This window comes from Hoplias malabaricus, chromosome 1 (genome assembly GCF_029633855.1).
Source record: "Hoplias malabaricus isolate fHopMal1 chromosome 1, fHopMal1.hap1, whole genome shotgun sequence".
NCBI classification, from domain to species: Eukaryota; Metazoa; Chordata; class Actinopteri; order Characiformes; family Erythrinidae; genus Hoplias; species Hoplias malabaricus.
In genome coordinates, this window is record NC_089800.1 from 86,114,702 (window position 1) to 86,134,103 (window position 19,402).

Genomic DNA, 19,402 nt, shown 5'->3' on the forward strand with positions numbered 1-19,402 from the left:
CTTTGGGGGTGGTTTCTGCAAAGGGGACAGGATGACGGCACCGTATTGAGGGGAGGATGGATGGGGTCATGTATCGTGAGATTTTGGCCAACAACCAGCATGGCAATGTCCCGAAACACACAGCCAGGGCAACTAAGGATTGGCTCCGTAAGAAGCATGTCAAGGTCCTGGAGTGGCTGACCCAGTCTACAGCCCTGAACCCAATTGAAAATCTTTGGAGGGAGCTGAAACTCAATGTTGCCCAGCGACAGCCCCCAAAACCTGAAAGATCTGGAGAAGATCTGTATGGAGGAGTGGGCATAAATTCCTGCTCCAGTGTGTGAAAACTTGGTCAAGAACTACAAGAACTACAGGAAAGGTCTGACCTCTAATTGCAAACAAAGGCTTCTGTACCAAGTTCTTGTTCTTGTACTACTTTTTTTAGATTCTGTCAGACCTCTCCATTCTTTGTAGGTGGGAAAACTTGCAAAATCGTCAGCGTATCAAATACTTATATTCCCACCTTAAACAGGTCTCATTCCTCTCTTTGTTTGTTTAAAACAAACAAGCCACAGACTTTACACCTTTAATCTACACTTCTGTACTTTACCCAGTTATTGGAAATTCTAACACAAATGCAGAAGAAACACAACAGTTGAAAGGGGGCATGGAGGAATAAGATTGACTAAGGACCCTGCATCGAAGCAACAGCTCCATCCAATACTTGCGGTGATCCAGATGAGTGCTGTTTTATTATTAAAACCTAATCGCCAAGCATCAATACCTCACTCATACTCATGAGGCTGCCATCAATTCCTCACTGCAATATTCTCAACAGGTTTCTCAGAAGGGTAGAAGCTCCACTATGTTGCCAAAAGTATTTGTTTTTCTGCCTTTGTACACATGAACTTGAGTGATATCCCATTCTTAATCCATAAGGTTTAATATGATGTCAGCCCAACCTTTGCAGCTATAACAGCTTCATCTCTTCTGGGAAAGCTTTTCCTCAAGGTTTAGGAGTGTGTTAATGGGAATCTTTGACCATTTTTCCAGAAGCACACGTGTGAGGTCAGATACTGATATTGGATGAGGTCTGGCTCGCAGTCTCTGATTCATTTCATAGTTGTTCTATCAGGTTGAGGTGCAGGCCAGTCAAGTTCTTCCACACCGAACTCGCACAAACTTGCTTTGTGCACTGGTGCACAGTCATGTTAGGACTGAAAGGGGCCGTCCCCAAACTGTTCCCACAAACTTGGGAGCATGAAATTGCCCAAAATCTCTGTAATTAAGCATTAAGAGTTCCTTTTACTGGAAATAAGGGGCAGGGCCCAAAAACACAACCCTTTTTGATGTAAGACTTAGACGCAGCCGCTCGGCCATGGAATCCCATGCCATGAAACTCTATGCACTGTTCTTGAGCTAATCTGAAGACCACATGAAGTCTGTAGTGATTTACTGTGGAGAAAGTTGGCAACCTCTGCGCACTATGCCTCTCAGCATCCGCTGACCCCTGCTCCGTCATTTTATGTGGCCTACCACTTTGTGGCTGAGTTGCTGTTGTTCCTAATCACTTCCCCTTTTTTTAAAATACCACTGACAATTGACTGTGTAATATTTAGTAATAAGGAAATTTAATTTGTTTCGTAGGTGGCATCCTATCATGCTACCACGCTGGAATTCGCTGAGCTCCTGAGAGTGACTAATTTTTTCACAAATGTTTGTAAAAGCAGTTTGCATGCCTAGGTGCTTAGTTTTATTCAGCTGTGGCTGTGAAAGTGAGTGGAATGCCTGAAATCAATTATTTGGATGGGTAAGTGAATACTTTTGGCATTTTAGTGTACTTCTGCTGCAAACAGGAAACTCTATGAATATGAATGTGAATCTTTTTCAGAAGATCAGAGAATCTGGATGACCAAACTGTCCACAAACTTTTGGCCACATTATGTATAGTAAGAGCCAGTCTTCCTCTTATTGCTTTGATAACACTGCCATCTAGTGTTGGCCACTCCATTTTGAAGAGGGCCAGGGATGGTAGTGGTCATTGGTTAACACAGGTTAGCTCTAGCGCAGTGTGTGCAGCACTTAATAAAGATAAACTTCATGGCCAAATGTTTGTAGACACCTTTTTTCTGAAGGCATTTGTCAGGGACACCATAGGCTTATGTGTGGCTACTGCAGAGCATCCCATGCTATTGGTCTGTGATTTTCAGTTTCAAACACTCACCCTGCAATTCACACTCACACCTGTGGACAATTTCAAACACTCACCCTGTCATTCACACTCACACCTGTGTACAGTTTTACACACTCACCCTGTCATTCACACTCACACCTGTGGACAATTTCACACACTCAGGCTGTCATTCACACTCACACCTGTGTACAGTTTTACACACTCACCCTGTCATTCACACTCACACCTGTGGACAATTTCACACACTCAGGCTGTCATTCACACTCACACCTGTGTACAGTTTTACACACTCACCCTGTCATTCACACTCACACCTGTGGACAATTTCACACACTCAGGCTGTCATTCACACTTACACCTGTGGACAGTTTCACACACTAACCAAGTCACGCACACACTCACACATGTGGACAGTTTCACACACTCACCCAGTCACTCACACTCACACTATTGAACAGTTTCACACACTCACCCAGTCACTCACACTCTCACACATGTGGACAGTTTCACACACTCACCCAGTCACACACAAACTCACACCTGTGGACAGTTTCACACACTCACCCAGTCACTCACACTCTCACACATGTGGACAGTTTCACACACTCACAAACTCACACTAGTGAACAGTTTCACACACTCTCCCAGTCATTCACACACTCACACCTGTGGACAGTTTCACACACTCACCCAGTCACTCACACTAGTGAACAGTTTCAACACACTCACCCTGTCACTCACACACTCACACTAGTGAACAGTTTCACACACTCACCAAGTCACTCCTGAGTTCCGTTTCATCCAAAGCACAACGCTGACTTCAAACACTGTGATTCTGCTCCATGTTCTACCACAAGGACCTACTTTATATAAATTGTTGCCTCCATATTACACAAGAACGGATGAAGGCCAACTTTCTGTTAGGAGAAGAGAAAAAATATGGCCTCCTGAACAACAAGTCCATTAAAGTTCTGATTCTTGATAATTAAAAGGAATCTCTGAAGATACTTCAGCCGTCATTAGTACATTCTGCCCTGTCAAATAATCATTTCTTAAAACAATGAATTGAATGAACTGCAGTAGTCACAAAAATGGAATAATTTTGTTTACTAGTGTAATTAATTATGCGCTTCCCGAGTTGCATATGAAAATGTGATCGAGCCTTTTAATTATCTGCCATTTGTAACATTTATCCTTTGAAAGCACAGGGCAAATCAAAACAATTATGCCATGACATGTCTACTTTTCTAGTCGCGAAGCACTCCCAAGTACATTATATTAATGAACTTTTAATTAGCAGCTGGCTTTTATTGTGCTTCAAAGCTTTTAAATGCACAGGTACACAAACAACAAGGTCAGAAATGAGAAACTTCACAATCAGTTGCCACTGTGTATAATGAACATGCGATGGAAGAACTGAAATCTATTATTTATCAGAGACAGAACACCCTTTATATCTCACTGTAAGACTTTAATAAACATCTCAAAGGAACCTGAACAGGATTGAGGCTCTTCCTTTATGCAGAGGTGCCAGGGTTTTACTCCGCTTGTGGATTGTTTTTGAACAGATATTCAGCCTGGAACATAAAAGATAATGAGATTTCAGTGAAAGGAAGAACGCCTTTCTGCAGAATCCATACAGATCATTCATCCTGCCTGAATACTGTACACGTCACGGCTCCGATAACGAGGTAAAAGTTAGAGAAATCGCACCAGGAAGTCCACGGGATCTTCAGGACGGATCCTGCAGCATTCGATGAGGCCCTGAGTGAGAGTGGGCATCACATCCCTCATCAGGTAATTCCTCATAGGAACCGACTGAGCCTCCAGCAGCTCCTCCTCCTGCCTCTTCATCTCCTCCAGACGCTGACTCTGAAATATGGTCAATATTTATATATATTTACTGGTCATTCTCTTAGCTCAATTGACTACGCAGGAGCACTTTGTAGTCCTAGAGTTACAGAATCTAGTCCGTGTATTACTCTGCATACTTTATCTGCCCCCTCTCACCCTGTTCATCTATGCTCAGGACCCCTACAGACCCCCACAGAGCAGGTATGATGTGGGTGCTGGATCAGTGACACTGACATGGTGGTGGTGGTGTGTTAGTGTGTGTTGTGCTGGTGTAGAGTGGATCAGACACAGCAGTGCTGCTGGAGTTTTTAAACCCTGTGTCCACTCTCTGTCCACTCTGTGAGACACTCTTCCCTCGTTGGTCCACCTTGTAGATGTAAAGTCAGAGACAGTAGCTCATCTGTTGCTGCACAGTTGTTTTGCACAGCATCTGACCAATAAAGAACAGGGTAGAATGGGGCAAACAAAGTATGCAGAGCAACAGATGGACTACAGTCTGTAATTGTACAAGGACGAAGTGCTCCTGTATGGTACATGTAGGTGATAAATTTCAACCGGAGTGGAGATATCACTTCATGGTTCTCCAGAATCCTGACGGCTTTTCCCTCAGCGCCGCAGTTTTATCTCACGGTTATGAACGTGCTCTGTCCTCACCCATTCGGCCCAGTTCTGAGCTCTCTGAGCTTCCTCCTCCATCTCCCTGCGCTCCAACTCCACCCTCTGAGCCTCCTGCTCTCTGAACCTGATCTCCGCCTGCCTCTTCTCCTCCTGCTCCACCTCCTCCGAGCTCGGCCCATAGTTCCTGCTTTTCCCCACACTCTCAACCACCTTCTCCATCACCAGGAGGTAGTCCAGGTCATCGCTACTTGTGATCTCTGCAGGGAGGAAACATAAGAAGATGTGGCCGAATGTCATCACAAGGTAGCGTCTGAAAAGTTAGCATTTATTATATGCAATATTTTGTTCCTGATCTGTGCTGCAGTTAGAGTGTCGGCCCCACAGCTCCAGGGTCCTGGGGTCCTGGGTTTAATCCCCACCTCAGGTCACTGTATGTAATGCCACATATACATGACATGACTTTTTGGGGCAGTCTTGGCCTAATGGTTAGAGACCGGGCTTGGTAACGGAAGGTTGCCGGTTCGATCCCCAGGACAGACAGGAACATCCACGGCTGAAGTGCCTGTGAGAAAGGCACTGAATCCTCAAAAGCTCCCTGGGCACCTGGGATGGCTGCCTCTCGCTCTGGGTGTGTGTGTTCACTGTCACAGCCCCTAGTGCACTACTGTGTGTGTGTGTTCACTGCCACAGATGGGTTAAAGGCTAAGCACCACTTAATGGACCTCCATGAATATTCCACATTATTGTAGTTACTGACAGATATAAGTATGAATTAAAATGAAAATAGCTGCTTAATTTGCTTTAAAACTGACAATTTTATTAAATTGACGGAAAAACCCGAGCTCGCTACGGAAATTCTTGAACGCAACCGTGACGTCACTGGTGGACAACAGCCGAACAACGCCGCGGTAAAACACCGTTATGACTGACTGTTATGACAGTATCTAGCTAAATAACCAACATTATTCATGACAATAGCCTAGCAATAAGCTAAACTCAAATTTAGAGGTACCGTTATTCTTGTAAATGTGATCGAAGTCGAACTCGAATTCATCCGACACTATAAACCTCCGTAATGCAGCTACGTAGCCGAGTATAATCTGAGCCACCGAGTTTAGCAAGTCAAGCTAACGTTAACTAACACCAACTAAAACAGGCGAAGTGAGTGTCCTTACCCTGTTTACCTCCATGTTACAGAGGCTCTTGAACACCTTTCGTTGGTGTCCTTACATGCCCATATTGTTGGAAAAGCGCCAGTGAAATGAGCTACAGATAACGGAGTGAGCGGATGGTCCTTTCCAAAGTGCCCGTTTAAAGTGGACAAATTGAGTCCATTTTCTGGATATTTTGGGATCTTTGGGCCATTTGTGCACAGATGTCCCACTGTACATTGAATGATTGCAGCCAAAAACAACACACCTTTTCGTCATTTTGCATTAAATTAAGTGCAGCTTCTAGAGTTGTTGTCCACCATCTACGTCACAGGCAAGACGCCTATTAGAGTTTCCCAACACCGTTGTTTGACACTTTCATACAACTGGTGCTTAGCCTTTAAATGCAGAAGACACATTTTGTTGTATGTTGTACAATGACAAATAACTACAGATTAAAAGTAGTCAGATTGCTGTACTCTTCGCACTACATAACATGCATTTTTGTAAAAGGGAGTCTTTGCGTTGTTTTAGTTTGCACGCTACATGACTGATCAGCATTAAACAGCACGTACTACACAATCTCTCACCAGGTGGAAGCCCCAGCGAGTCTATCTTTTCTCCAAAAATAGGTTTCGTCATGAAAACACACATCAGACTTGATGCGATGCCACGTGCGAGGCACTTTTTTTCCTCAAAATGTCCAGAAAAGAGGAGTACAAGTTGTTTTTGTGCTGGGTTGCGGCGAAAGCACATGTAAGAAAAGGAAAAGAGTGAGGAAGAGAAAATGAATGAGGACACATGGGCGGTAGGGGCTGTCTGTTCTGCAGAGAGAGTTGGAAAACCTAACTGCCTGCTTGTAACACCTCCCTTTGCTTTCCTCTCACTGTGTGTTTTGTGTTCTCATTGGCTGTCACTGCACACCCTGCCAGTCACAGCTCTGTGTCTTGTAGTTAGAATCAAAGGCAGGTCCAGATAATAAACCTGTTAGAGAACTGCTGGGTGTTTGCAAGGCATCAGCATCACACCTAGCGACAGCCTGGGGATTTTCTCTACAGTCTCAAAAAACAGTAAAACTGTGCAGTGTGAACTTGGCCTAAGGAGTGGTGTGTCTTCCCTGTGTCTCTCAGTCTCCTCCCACAGTTCAAAACAAACGTTGGTTGGTCAGCAGGTCACCTTCATTACAAAACCTTATATCTCCAGAAAAGAAGGTTTAATACAGAGTTATTTTGGACCATTTGTTCAGCAAAAGAAAAAGAAAAACAAAAGTAGAGCTACAAGGTTTTGTTCCTACAGTCGTGCAGTTGTGGAGGATTACCTATGTGCTGAGGCTGAATCTCTAGCTCATCAAAGTAGTTGAGCACAGTCTCATCCTCTGAGTTGTTCTCTCTGAAGGTGCCGAGGCGAAGAAGGAATTTCTCCTGAGAGTAAGACGTCCCCTCCACAGCGCTCTCCGGGAGATTCAGAACACGCTTCTTGAGGAACGCATCAGAACCGTCCAGAGAGAACACACATTCTTAACACACAGAGGAGAAAAGGACCAGTCAGGAGAGTGTCCATTCATTCATTCATTCATTATCTGTAAGCGCTTATCCAATTCAGGGTCACAGTGGGTCCAGAGCCTACTTGGAATCAATGGGCGCAAGGTGGGAATACACCCTGGAGAGGGCGCCAGTCCTTCACAGGGCAACACAGACACACACACCCACTCACACCTACAGACACTTTTGAGTCGCCAGTCCACCTACCAACGTGTGTTTTTGGACTGTGGGAGGAAACCGGAGCACCCGGAGGAAACCCACGCAGACACAGAGAGAACACACCAACTCCTCACAGACAGTCACCCGGAGGAAACCCAGGCAGACACAGAGAGAACACACCACACAGACAGTCACCCGGAGGAAACCCACGCAGACACAGAGAGAACACACCACACTCCTCACAGACAGTCACCCGGAGCGGGAATCGAACCCACAACCTCCAGGCCCCTGGAGCTGTGTGACTGCGACAGTAACCTGCTGCACCACCGTGCCGCCCCGGAGAGTGTCCAGTGTTTTTGCATAAGGGATACTTAAAGACGATTAAGATTCTGGAGAATGAGTGATCGCACTGCAAATAAATCCTTCCCTACTGTCAGTGCTCCTTCAGAAGCTTCGCTCCATTGCCATCTTTTAAGGTGGAGCATTATGTTCGAGTAAGAAGCTGACTGTAACATGCTTATAAACTTTTATTCGCAGTGAGAATTACCACTAAATTACATTTTCAAATCCACTGCAACTGTACTTTAATGTAAAGTAAGCTACGATCCCCCATATTTTGAGTCCATTCCACCTTAACTTACTCCATCTGGGAAATCGCAAAAATAAATCAATGCTGTCCACCTATAGAGCAGGAACACAGCAACATCCTCATCTCTGTTCATGCCTTTCAGTGTTCAGAGGTCTCCGCACCGTCCAAACGCCTCCTGGTGCCATTTCTCAGCCACCTCTCCTAGACAATGCTTGTAGTTTAACTCGTCCCTGCTCCTCGCTTCTCCCGTCCTGTGCGTGATTCCTCTTTATTGATTAGGCGGGGTAGTGTTTTACTGTTCGCTCTGTTTGTTTTCCATTTACAGAGCTAGGGCTAAGTACAAACACTGGACATTTTTCCAGAGCCCAAACAAACAGGAAAGCTAGTGAATGGTGAGGACACACTCTCTGAATTTTATAATGTGTACTGAAAATAGACTGATATCCATTCTAATGGCATTCCACTTTGCTAAATGTAAAGTTCTAATTTTTCTATTTTTTTCCATTAAAAAGGAATAAACTGATTTACTATTCTGGTGGAAACACTGACCTTATGAAGGACAAATTTTAAAATAATAATAATAAATAAATAAATAAATAAATAAATAGGGGCGGCATGGTGACGCAGCAGGTAGGTGTCGCAGTCACACAGCTCCAGGGGCCTGGAGGTTGTGGGTTCGATTCCCGCTCCGGGTGACTGTCTGTGAGGAGTGTGGTGTGTTCTCCCTGTGTCTGCGTGGGTTTCCTCCGGGTGACTCTCTGTGAGGAGTGTGGTGTGTTCTCCCTGTGTCTGCGTGGGTTTCCTCCGGGTGACTGTCTGTGAGGAGTGTGGTGTGTTCTCCCTGTGTCTGCGTGGGTTTCCTCCGGGTGACTCTCTGTGAGGAGTGTGGTGTGTTCTCCGTGTCTGCGTGGGTTTCCTCCGGGTGACTGTCTGTGAGGAGTGTGGTGTGTTCTCCCTGTGTCTGCGTGGGTTTCCTCCGGGTGACTGTCTGTGAGGAGTGTGGTGTGTTCTCCCTGTGTCTGCGTGGGTTTCCTCCGGGTGACTGTCTGTGAGGAGTGTGGTGTGTTCTCCCTGTGTCTGCGTGGGTTTCCTCCGGGTGACTGTCTGTGAGGAGTGTGGTGTGTTCTCCCTGTGTCCGCGTGGGTTTCCTCCGGGTGCTCCGGTTTCCTACAGTCCAAAAACACACATTGGTAGGTGATTTGGTGACTCAAAAGTGTCCGTAGGTGTGAGTGTGTGAGGGAATGTGTGTGCGTGTGTGTCTGTGTTGCCCTGTGAAGGACTAGCGCCCCCTCCAGGGTGTATTCCCGCCTTGCGCCCAATGATTCCAGGTAGGCTCTGGACCCACCGCGACCCTGAACTGGATAAGGGTTACAGACAATGAATGAATAAATAAATAATCAAAAAAGCCTGTAGACCTGGGATGATCTTCTTGTTGTGTTTAGGGATTTTGGACCTCACGTCTTCAGATTCGTCATCATCATCCTCAGCTACATAATACAGCAAAGTTAAAGAACACCTGCAATGAACTCAACATCAAAAGTGCTTTTCGTTTCCTCACCTGAGAACAGCTCTTTAGCCTGCTCATATGTCTTTGGAAAGCCGTCCAAAACAAAGCCTTGATTTCTACAAGGTTTTGTCATCAGCTTGTCCTTCATGATCCGGATTAGGTACTGCTCATCCAAGCGACCTGAACAGAGATGTGACACACATCTGATCATTCCCGTTTTTCCAGTCTTGAACATCTGTAAATCTATCAGCTTTGATCAGACATTCTTAAAGAGACTATGTTTAATCCGTTGCTTCATCAAATGTGATAAGAACCTACTCATTTTTGTGATGTCACATAAACCCTTTGAATTTACATATATCACTGGATAAAAGCTTGTTTAAATGTTTAAATGTGGCTATTTATATAGTACTAAGGAAAACATTTTAAGTAACGATGCATGATTTCTGAGAATTCTCTGAATACGTGAAGAGAACAGGAATATGGGGATTCGTTTTAAACATTTCTTATGACCTCCATTTTGCTCCATGTTCTCTTTGAGGGTCTCCAGGAACTCCTCTGTTTCACTTGAGGATTCGTCCCTCCCGCTATCTCCCTCTTCTTCTTGGACACTTGCCTCCTGCCAGAAACACAGCCGTGAACCATCACCGTTCACAATACAGATCACTGTTCATTCATTCCTTGAGTCATCAGCAACCAAGCACTCACATTTAACATTAATAAACGTACAAACTGCTTTGATGTTGTTCTGCTATTACAATGAATGTAATAAAAATCACTCTTATTTTCTTTATCAAACACTGGATAAGGGAGAAGGGGTAAAAATGATATGTGGAGGTGTGCAATCCACTGCTTACTGACACATACCAGTTTAGCGAGGGTCTCGGCGATGGTTTCTTTGAGTTTGACGTGGTGCAGTTTGTAATGTTCGCAAATCTTTTCAGATACAGTGCTCTTCCCAACAGCAGGAGGCCCCAGAACACAGATGCGGAGAGGCTGAACAGAAGTACTCCAGTCAGAAATGCTGGCTTCCTACTTAAAGTGATTTCTTTAGGCCACACCCACCCTCTCATTATGCAGAAGTTTGGCTGAAATGCATCAGTGAGAACACAAGGCACCTACAGAAGCATTTAATGACAACTGACATAAAGATATTTCCAACCAGTGTCAGCTTTCAAAAAACTTCCTAGGGTCACATTGGTGTAAGCAGCTTTTATGGTGTAAACTTCACAAACAAATGGTTCGAATTAAAATACTTGTTTCCATTCATTGTCTGTAATCCTTATCCAGTTCAGGGTCGCGGTGGGTCCAGAGCCTACCTGGAATCATTAGGCGCAAGGCAGGAATACGCCCTGGAGGGGGCGCCAGTCCTTCACAGGGCAACACACACACACACACACACACACTCACACCTACAGAAACTTTTGAGTCACTAATCCACCTACCAACGTGTGTTTTTGGACCGTGGGAGGAAACCGGAGCACCCGGAGGAAACCCACGCAGACACAGGGTGAACACACCACACTCCTCACAGACAGTCACCCGGAGGAAACCCACACAGACACAGAGAACACACCACACTCCTCACAGACAGTCACCCGGAGGAAACCCACGCAGACACAGGGTGAACACACCACACTCCTCACAGACAGTCACCCGGAGGAAACCCACGCAGACACAGGGAGAACACACCACACTCCTCACAGACAGTCACCCGGAGGAAACCCTCGCAGACACAGGGAGAACACACCACACTCCTCACAGACAGTCACCCGGAGGAAACCCACGCAGACACAGGGAGAACACACCACACTCCTCACAGACAGTCACCCGGAGGAAACCCTCGCAGACACAGGGAGAACACACCACACTCCTCACAGACAGTCACCTGGAGGAAACCCATGCAGACACAGGGAGAACACACCACACTCCTTACAGACAGTCACCCCGAGGAAACCCACGCAGACACAGGGAGAACACACCACACTCCTCACAGACAGTCACCCGGAGGAAACCCTCGCAGACACAGGGAGAACACACCACACTCCTCACAGACAGTCACCTGGAGGAAACCCATGCAGACACAGGGAGAACACACCACACTCCTTACAGACAGTCACCCCGAGGAAACCCACGCAGACACAGGGAGAACACACCACACTCCTTACAGACAGTCACCCCGAGGAAACCCACGCAGACACAGGGAGAACACACCACACTCCTCACAGACAGTCACCTGGAGGAAACCCATGCAGACACAGGGAGAACACACCACACTCCTCACAGACAGTCACCTGGAGGAAACCCATGTGGAAACAGGGAGAACACACCGCACTCCTCACAGACAGTCACCCGGAGGAAACCCACACGGACACAGGGAGAACACACCACACTCCTCACAGACAGTCACCCGGAGGAAACCCACGCAGACACAGGGAGAACACACCACACTCCTCACAGACAGTCACCCGGAGGAAACCCACACGGACACAGGGAGAACACACCACACTCCTCACAGACAGTCACCCGGAGGAAACCCCCGCAGACACAGGGAGAACACACCACACTCCTCACAGACAGTCACCCGGAGGAAACCCACGCAGACACAGAGAGAACACACCACACTTCTCACAGACAGTCACCCGGAGCAGGACACGAACCCACAACCTCCAGGTCCCCGGAGCTGTGTGACTGCGACACTAACCTGCTGCACCACCGTGCCGTGTTTTGTTTATTTGTTTTATTTTGGAAATTACATCTTTTTTATTTTAGACACAATATTTAAAACGTCAATATTTAAGTTTGAAATAAAAACAACCTTCACTCTCCTAAGCAAAATCCTTTACCACCAAATACATCTTTACATTTATAAAACAAAGATTTATCCAAACTACTACAAATATAGACAAGCATTGTATATTCTTTAACCCTTTCCTACCAGCAGTCCTCTGGTAAGCCTGTATTCCTCCGTGACTCGTTCAATGTTTTTAACGATCCCAGTCTCAGAAACCCAGTGGATATTAAAATTCTCTTTCAAATAAAGTGCCTCCATTCGCAGGTTGACAAACAAGGAATCGATCTCTGTTTGCTGAAAAAGGAACAGAAGATCTTGGAAAGTCTGCTTTAAGCTGCTAATATCTGTGAATCAATATCACAATGTGTGCAGAATTGTAAGCACACCAGCAAAAACGCTCAGGAGAATACGGTGAATTGAACAGCTTTCGTTGTATTGAATATTTCAGAATAACCGCTGTCATAAACTTACTGTCAAGTCCTGTGTGAGATAGATGTCCTCTTTTGGAACTGTTTGCGTTTGCCCTGGACCAAGCACAACTGCTATCGCCTGTGACAAATGGAGGGAAGAGCTTGAAGAGGTTAATAGAAAAGCTTTTACTTTTAAAAATACAAAAATAAAATAAAAAACTCACCTTGACAATGTCCTTGATGGTGTTTTTTGAATCATCCACAGCGAGAAAGTACTGAGGTTTGGGCTTATGGTCAACTATGTTCTGGACAATCCTTTTTGAGACCACAAACAATGTCAGTGAACCATCAACACCAGCGTACACTCAACAAATTCGTATTTAGAAATATTTACGTTATTTTGGGGGTCATTTGTAAAGGGCAGCTGATATTTCCAAATGAAGTCAAAACATAAATAATAATAAAAATGGAGATATGAGGTTTTGACCGTCACAACAACTACGTCCAAACAATACCAACCCAGCCAGATCTTTGATGTGAATAATTGGGACGATATTGGATCCCTCTCCAAACACAGGAACCCTCGACTCCTTCCCCAGCCACGACGTCTAAACAGAGAAGAGCCAGAGACATCACCAAATACAAGCCCACAGACAGGTCACTGCTACAGGCTTCTCCTGCTCTCAGAACAATGGGCTGCCCATCAGAGCCCAGGCCACAACAACACGCTGGAACATCCCTGATTTGTTTGAAAAACTCGGAGCTAGTGTCATAATTAAATGGAGGCTGTTGAAAAGGTAAAGGCTGGATGCATTAAAACTAAGGAGACAGCAGTTACTATAAATAATAAGCCTTGTTTATTTGGGGAGGGTCACGTGATCAGTTATAATAGCTACCTGTTAATAAAGTGCAAAAGAAAAGTAGAACCACTTTCTGTTTACCTTGAAAAAGAAGTGAAACACTTGCTCTTCCATTCCATACTGCAGTCCTGAGGCCACAACGTAGGTAGAGAGCAGGGACGGATTCTGGAACCGTGTTAAATAACGTTACTGAATGTACGTGTTACAGAGTTCAGAAAAGTCACACTGGCTCAGCTCAGAAACATCCCGCTGACTTAATAATCAGTTGTGTTATGCGTTTTTAGATCACATTCAAGAAGAGGATTTACTCATCTGTTGAACCTGTAGAGGGCAGTATTTCACCATTGCTGTGTTTACACCTTGAAAATTAGGTTCCCTAACTGAAAGTACTGAAATGTCCCCTGGCGATAAGAAGGTTAGGTAACAAACTACTCACAGTTTTTCCAAGTTTAACAACAAGCTTCTCCAAAGTGATGTGATCTTTAAAGTTGGGATGTGCTTTCCTCCTCCTGTAGTCTTCCTCTGTGAAAGGAATCTCTGGGTCCTCCTACAGTAATGTAAAAATAAGTGTGAAACTAAGCGGAGTGTCTTCTTATGGTCAAAGTGAGTCAGTGAGGTCAGTTCAGTCCCTACCGGATCGAGCGGTTTACTCAGAGCCCACGTCATGACCGTCGAGATCAGGATGAACATCTTTGATCCAGAAAATGCATCCATTTCCTTGTGAAGAGCTGTGAGCGAACAAGGCTTTAAGTAGAAATCCTCTCAATAGAATAGAATCTGAGGTCAGAAAACCACCTAAATGCCCCCACAGTTATAAATATAAACATCACAGATACCTGACACTGCCCAGGAAGCTTCCTCTATCTGATCAGCACGCTCAGTAATGTTATAAATGACAACATCACACTCCATCAGGTGGTGGAAAAGCTCTTCTTGGGGTAAGTTCTGTTAAAACAATATTAAAATGAAAATAATATTTCAAGCATTTACTAATAATGTAAAGAACTGCAGCTGTATTCGTATCACTAGCACAGCCTAATAGTATATATATATATATTAAAGATTCTGAGGTGAAGTTTCAATTAGCTTTTCTATATCTCGCAGCTGGAAATTTTCCACATGCTTTAGGCATGGGGTGGCACCTGCGAGGCACGGAATGATTCTACAGAACATTACCGGCTCAATTCACACAACAGGAACAAGGCACCTGACCTCAAACTGCTGGTTGCCCACCGCACTGGGTGCATGAGGTTAAATGCGGAAGACACATTTTGTTGTACAATGTACAATGACTAGTTCATTCATTCACGTAACTTTTTGGACCGTGGGAGGAAACTGGAGCACCCAGAGGAAACCCACGCAGACACGGGGAGAACACACCAAACTCCTCACAGACAGTCACCCGGAGGAAACCTACGCAGACACGGGGAGAACACACCAAACTCCTCACAGACAGTCACCCGGAGGAAACCCACTCAGACACAGGGAGAACACACCACACTCCTCACAGACAGTCACCCGGAGGAAACCCACGCAGACACAGAGAGAACACACCACACTCCTCACAGACAGTCACCCGGAGGAAACCCACGCAGACACAGAGAGAACACACCACACTCCTCACAGACAGTCACCCGGAGGAAACCCACGCAGACACAGGGAGAACACACCACACTCCTCACAGACAGTCACCCGGAGGAAACCCACGCAGACACAGAGAGAACACACCACACTCCTCACAGACAGTCACCCGGAGGAAACCCACGCAGACACAGGGAGAACACACCACACTCCTCACAGACAGTCACTCGGAGGAAACCCACGCAGACACAGAGAGAACACACCACACTCCTCACAGACAGTCACTCGGAGGAAACCCACGCAGACACAGAGAGAACACACCACACTCCTCAAAGACAGTCACCCGGAGGAAACCCACGCAGACACAGAGAGAACACACCACACTCCTCACAGACAGTCACCCGGAGGAAACCCACGCAGACACAGAGAGAACACACCACACTCCTCACAGACAGTCACCCGGAGGAAACCCACGCAGACACGGAGAACACACCACACTTCTCACAGACAGTCACCGGGAGTAAACCCACTCAGACACAGAGAGAACACACCAAACTCATCACAGACAGTCACCCGGAGGAAACCCACGCAGACACAGGGAGAACACACAACACTCCTCACAGACAGTCACCCGGAGGAAACCCACGCAGACACAGAGAGAACACACCACACTCCTCACAAACAGTCACCCGGAGCAGGACTCGAACCCACAACCTCCAGGTCCCTGGAGCTGTGACTGCAACACCTACCTGCTGCAGCACTGTGCAGCTCTGTACATATCTATAGCAGGATAAAATCACAAGAACAAATATTATGAACGCAATTGCATTCACACATATAACTCCTCTGGGTAAAGTCAGGAATGTTCTGGGGTTCTGTGCATTTCTTAAATTTGTGAGGTCTTTTGGAGGATACAGTGCATGTGGAGTATGCGTGTATCTAACCCCTCAATCTAACCCCTCACTCACTGTATACTCCACTGCAATAAACCTGGGTTTCTCCTCCGCTGCTGAGCCTGAAGTAGTTCCAACGATCTGGAAAGTCCCTGCTTTGGGTTTAATTGCCTCTTCGTCTTGTTCTCTTTCATCTTCCTCTAGATCTGGATCTGCTTCATCGATAAGAGATGCTCCGACAACACACGAGTCTAAAAACTGTGAGAGAAATGAAAGAAACAGTGACAGAACAGAGACAACTCTCCATCCATCAATTACAGCAGAGACTGATGGATTTCTGGTGGAGCTGTGCTCTCCTGAGGATCTTCCAGTGATGAAACTTTCACTGCCTCCAGTGAAAATCAAGTGTTTAGCCTTATTAGCATGTGTGTGTGTGTTTTGTGATGTTTAGACTCTAGGAGACATATCATGAGTGAATAAGCAGTGAGGCTGAGAACTGTAGCTTTGAAACTGCCACGGACTCAGAGAGTCAGGGTTTCATTCATTCATTCATTCATTCATTGTCTGTAAGCGCTTATCCAGTTCAGGGTCACGGTGGGTCCGGAGCCTACCCGCAATCACTGGGCGCAAGGCAGGAACACACCAGTGGCGATTGCTTTAAGACTGCAAGGGAAGCTCAGCTTCCCCTAAAATGTAAAAGAATAAGTAATCAAATATATACTGTTGTGTGTACATGTCAGTGAATAAATATGCACTACAACGTGCTCAACTTTTGTTCAGAATCAGCTTCTTATCACTGGTAAAGACGCGGCTTTCCTCTCAATCATTCCCGCAGCTTCACAGTGCTTTAAACAGTGAGGACCCTGAGCGTCCACAGAGTTCAATAGCGAAGCAGCGAAGTGCAGCGAAACGAGACGAGTCATTGGATAAATGCTGGGCATTGTCCCGCCCATCGGACGCTCAGTGTCTCTGGGGGTCTATGGGGCAGTGGGCTGGCCTCGGCTGGCCCGGACGCTCAGCTTCTGCATGATGATTGGATGATCTGTCTGAGGCTGAATCCCTTTTTGATTGACAGCGAAATGAGCGAATCAGCGATCCTTTGGTGTAAAGATCCGTGGGAGCACAGGCGGACACACTTCACATGGGCCAAGGCCGTTTAAGCAGCCTAGCTCTGCTGGCCATTGAGAGGACACTAGTCAAGTCCCTGGTAAAGACGCCTTGTTGGTACGACAGGGTCACAGATCATTTTCTTAAAAAGGAACGGAGGGTAGAATTTACGTATAAATAAACCGACACATTTTATGATGTAGGCCGAAATTGAGCTTCCCCTCCTTGAAAGACCAGCATCCGCCACTGGAACACACCCTGGAGGTGGCGTCAGTCTTTCAGACAGAGTAGAGCCACGTAAACTGAATGAAGGTTGTGGGTTCAAAGCCCGCCTCGGTTACTATCTGTGAGGAGTGCGATTTGTTCTCCTGTGTCAATTGGGGTTTCCTCCCACAGTCCAAAAACACATGTTGGTGGATGGATTGGGTCCACTGCCTGGCTCCCAGTGATTCTGGGTGATCTCCGGACCCTCCACAGCACTGAACAGGATGAGGGTGTTGCCTCCTTATCAATGTCAGGAGGAGGACTTTAGTAGCTGACAATACACAACAGTTGCATGTTACCTACTGTGGATAATATTTATTTATTTATTAATGTTTTAAACAGAGAGAGAGCCGTGGTCATTGTAAAAAAATGGCATTCAAACCTGTGCTCATTGTTATATGTACATTATACACTTTTCTTCTTCTAAAACTACATCTGTAACTCTGTTTGACTCTTGAATAAACCACTGAGAAGTGAGTGGGTTGCGGCTGAAACTCACCTGCGCGATGTTTCTGGAGGAAAAAGAGTGAATATCGTTGATAAAAACCCGTTTAGATAAATAGGCTCTCTCCCCGCCTCCCGCCATTGCGTGTTTATGCTCCGGTGCTAGGCAACGAGCTCCGTGGTGACGTAGACACAGGGGGCGTGTTTTCACAGGGCGGGCTCTGTAGAAACGCCCACTATCAGCCGTTATATAAACACCACCTCACTGTCCATTCTCTCAGCTCCACTGACTAAACAGGAGCACTATATAGAGTCACAGATTATCTATCTAGAGTTACAGACTGTAGTTTATCGTTCTGCACAATTTGTTAGCCGACTTAATGGCCAGGACCACTACAGAGCAGGTTTTATTTCCTGGGTTGTGGTGGTTTTGCTAGCGTGTGTTGTGTTGGTATGGGTGCATCGGACACAGCAAGGCTACTGGAGTTTTTAAAACATGTGCTCACCATGTTTGACACACCTACCTGTTATGTTTATATGTTTATTCATTCATTGTCTGTAAGCACCTATCAATTTCAGGGTCCCGGTGGGTCCGGAGCCTGTACAGAATCACTGGGCGCAAAGAGGGAGGGGTGTGTCCTTCTCATATTTAATTTATATATTTATGTAGCACTTTTCAGGATACTCAAAGTCACTTGAATACATAAACAAACAATTAGAGAAACAAAATTTGTATATAATTCAGTTCAAATAACAAAAAACTAAATGTAATACAAAAATAACAACACTCCCAGTAAAAAAGGAACGTCCCTGGACGTTCAAAATAGCTCTAAAAGTAGTCTGTCTGTCGAGCACATATTTTAAACGTCAATGGACGTCCAAAATCCATCTTAATAAGTTAGTTAAGTGGTGACCAATCGATAACGTCAGTGAACGTCCAAAATGTGTTTTATACAAGTAATTTATTTCGGGACCAATTAATAACGTCAATGGACGTCCAAAATACGTCTAATAGTCGTCTTTTCAATGTCTGTGTTTGGACGTCTTTTCAACTTTCATTTTCAACCTTAAGAGAACGTTGATTAGACGGCAGTCATTACGTTATTTCAACTTTGAATCAACGGCTAAATGTTTACTGGGCTAGCTCCACCCATAAATATCAAAACTGCAAAGCTAAGCTTTGAAAATGAACACCTTATTAGCTCTTACATTAAAAGCATATCTAAAGAGGTGAGTTTTGGGAAGTTCTTTATAAACGGAGGTTTATAAAGAAGGGAGAGATCTCCAAGGGAGGGAGCAGCTATGGAAAAGGCTGTTAGCTCACAGCTTCTAGCTCAGTTGCCTAACAAACCAAACTATACATTTAGCAAAACAGCAACATGCATTATATCATTCATTTAAAAAACAGTAATGGAAATATTTGAGTAATAATCAGACGGACCACAACTACTCAAACA

General features: G+C 45.4%; 1 protein-coding gene across 1 annotated transcript; it reads right to left on the reverse strand.

Moving 5' to 3' along the window:
* Window positions 1-3,690: 3,690 nt before the first annotated feature.
* Window positions 3,691-18,102, reverse strand: ak7b (adenylate kinase 7b). Its single transcript, XM_066656885.1, is given in 18 exon segments — window positions 3,691-3,750; window positions 3,887-4,045; window positions 4,682-4,902; window positions 7,115-7,312; window positions 9,501-9,572; window positions 9,644-9,772; window positions 10,106-10,211; window positions 10,460-10,588; window positions 12,531-12,680; window positions 12,858-12,935; window positions 13,021-13,111; window positions 13,316-13,404; window positions 13,738-13,821; window positions 14,093-14,203; window positions 14,290-14,384; window positions 14,493-14,601; window positions 16,206-16,388; window positions 18,001-18,102. Coding segments are annotated over 18 exon segments (2,151 nt in total). The 5' UTR covers window positions 18,088-18,102.
* Window positions 18,103-19,402: the final 1,300 nt, after the last annotated feature.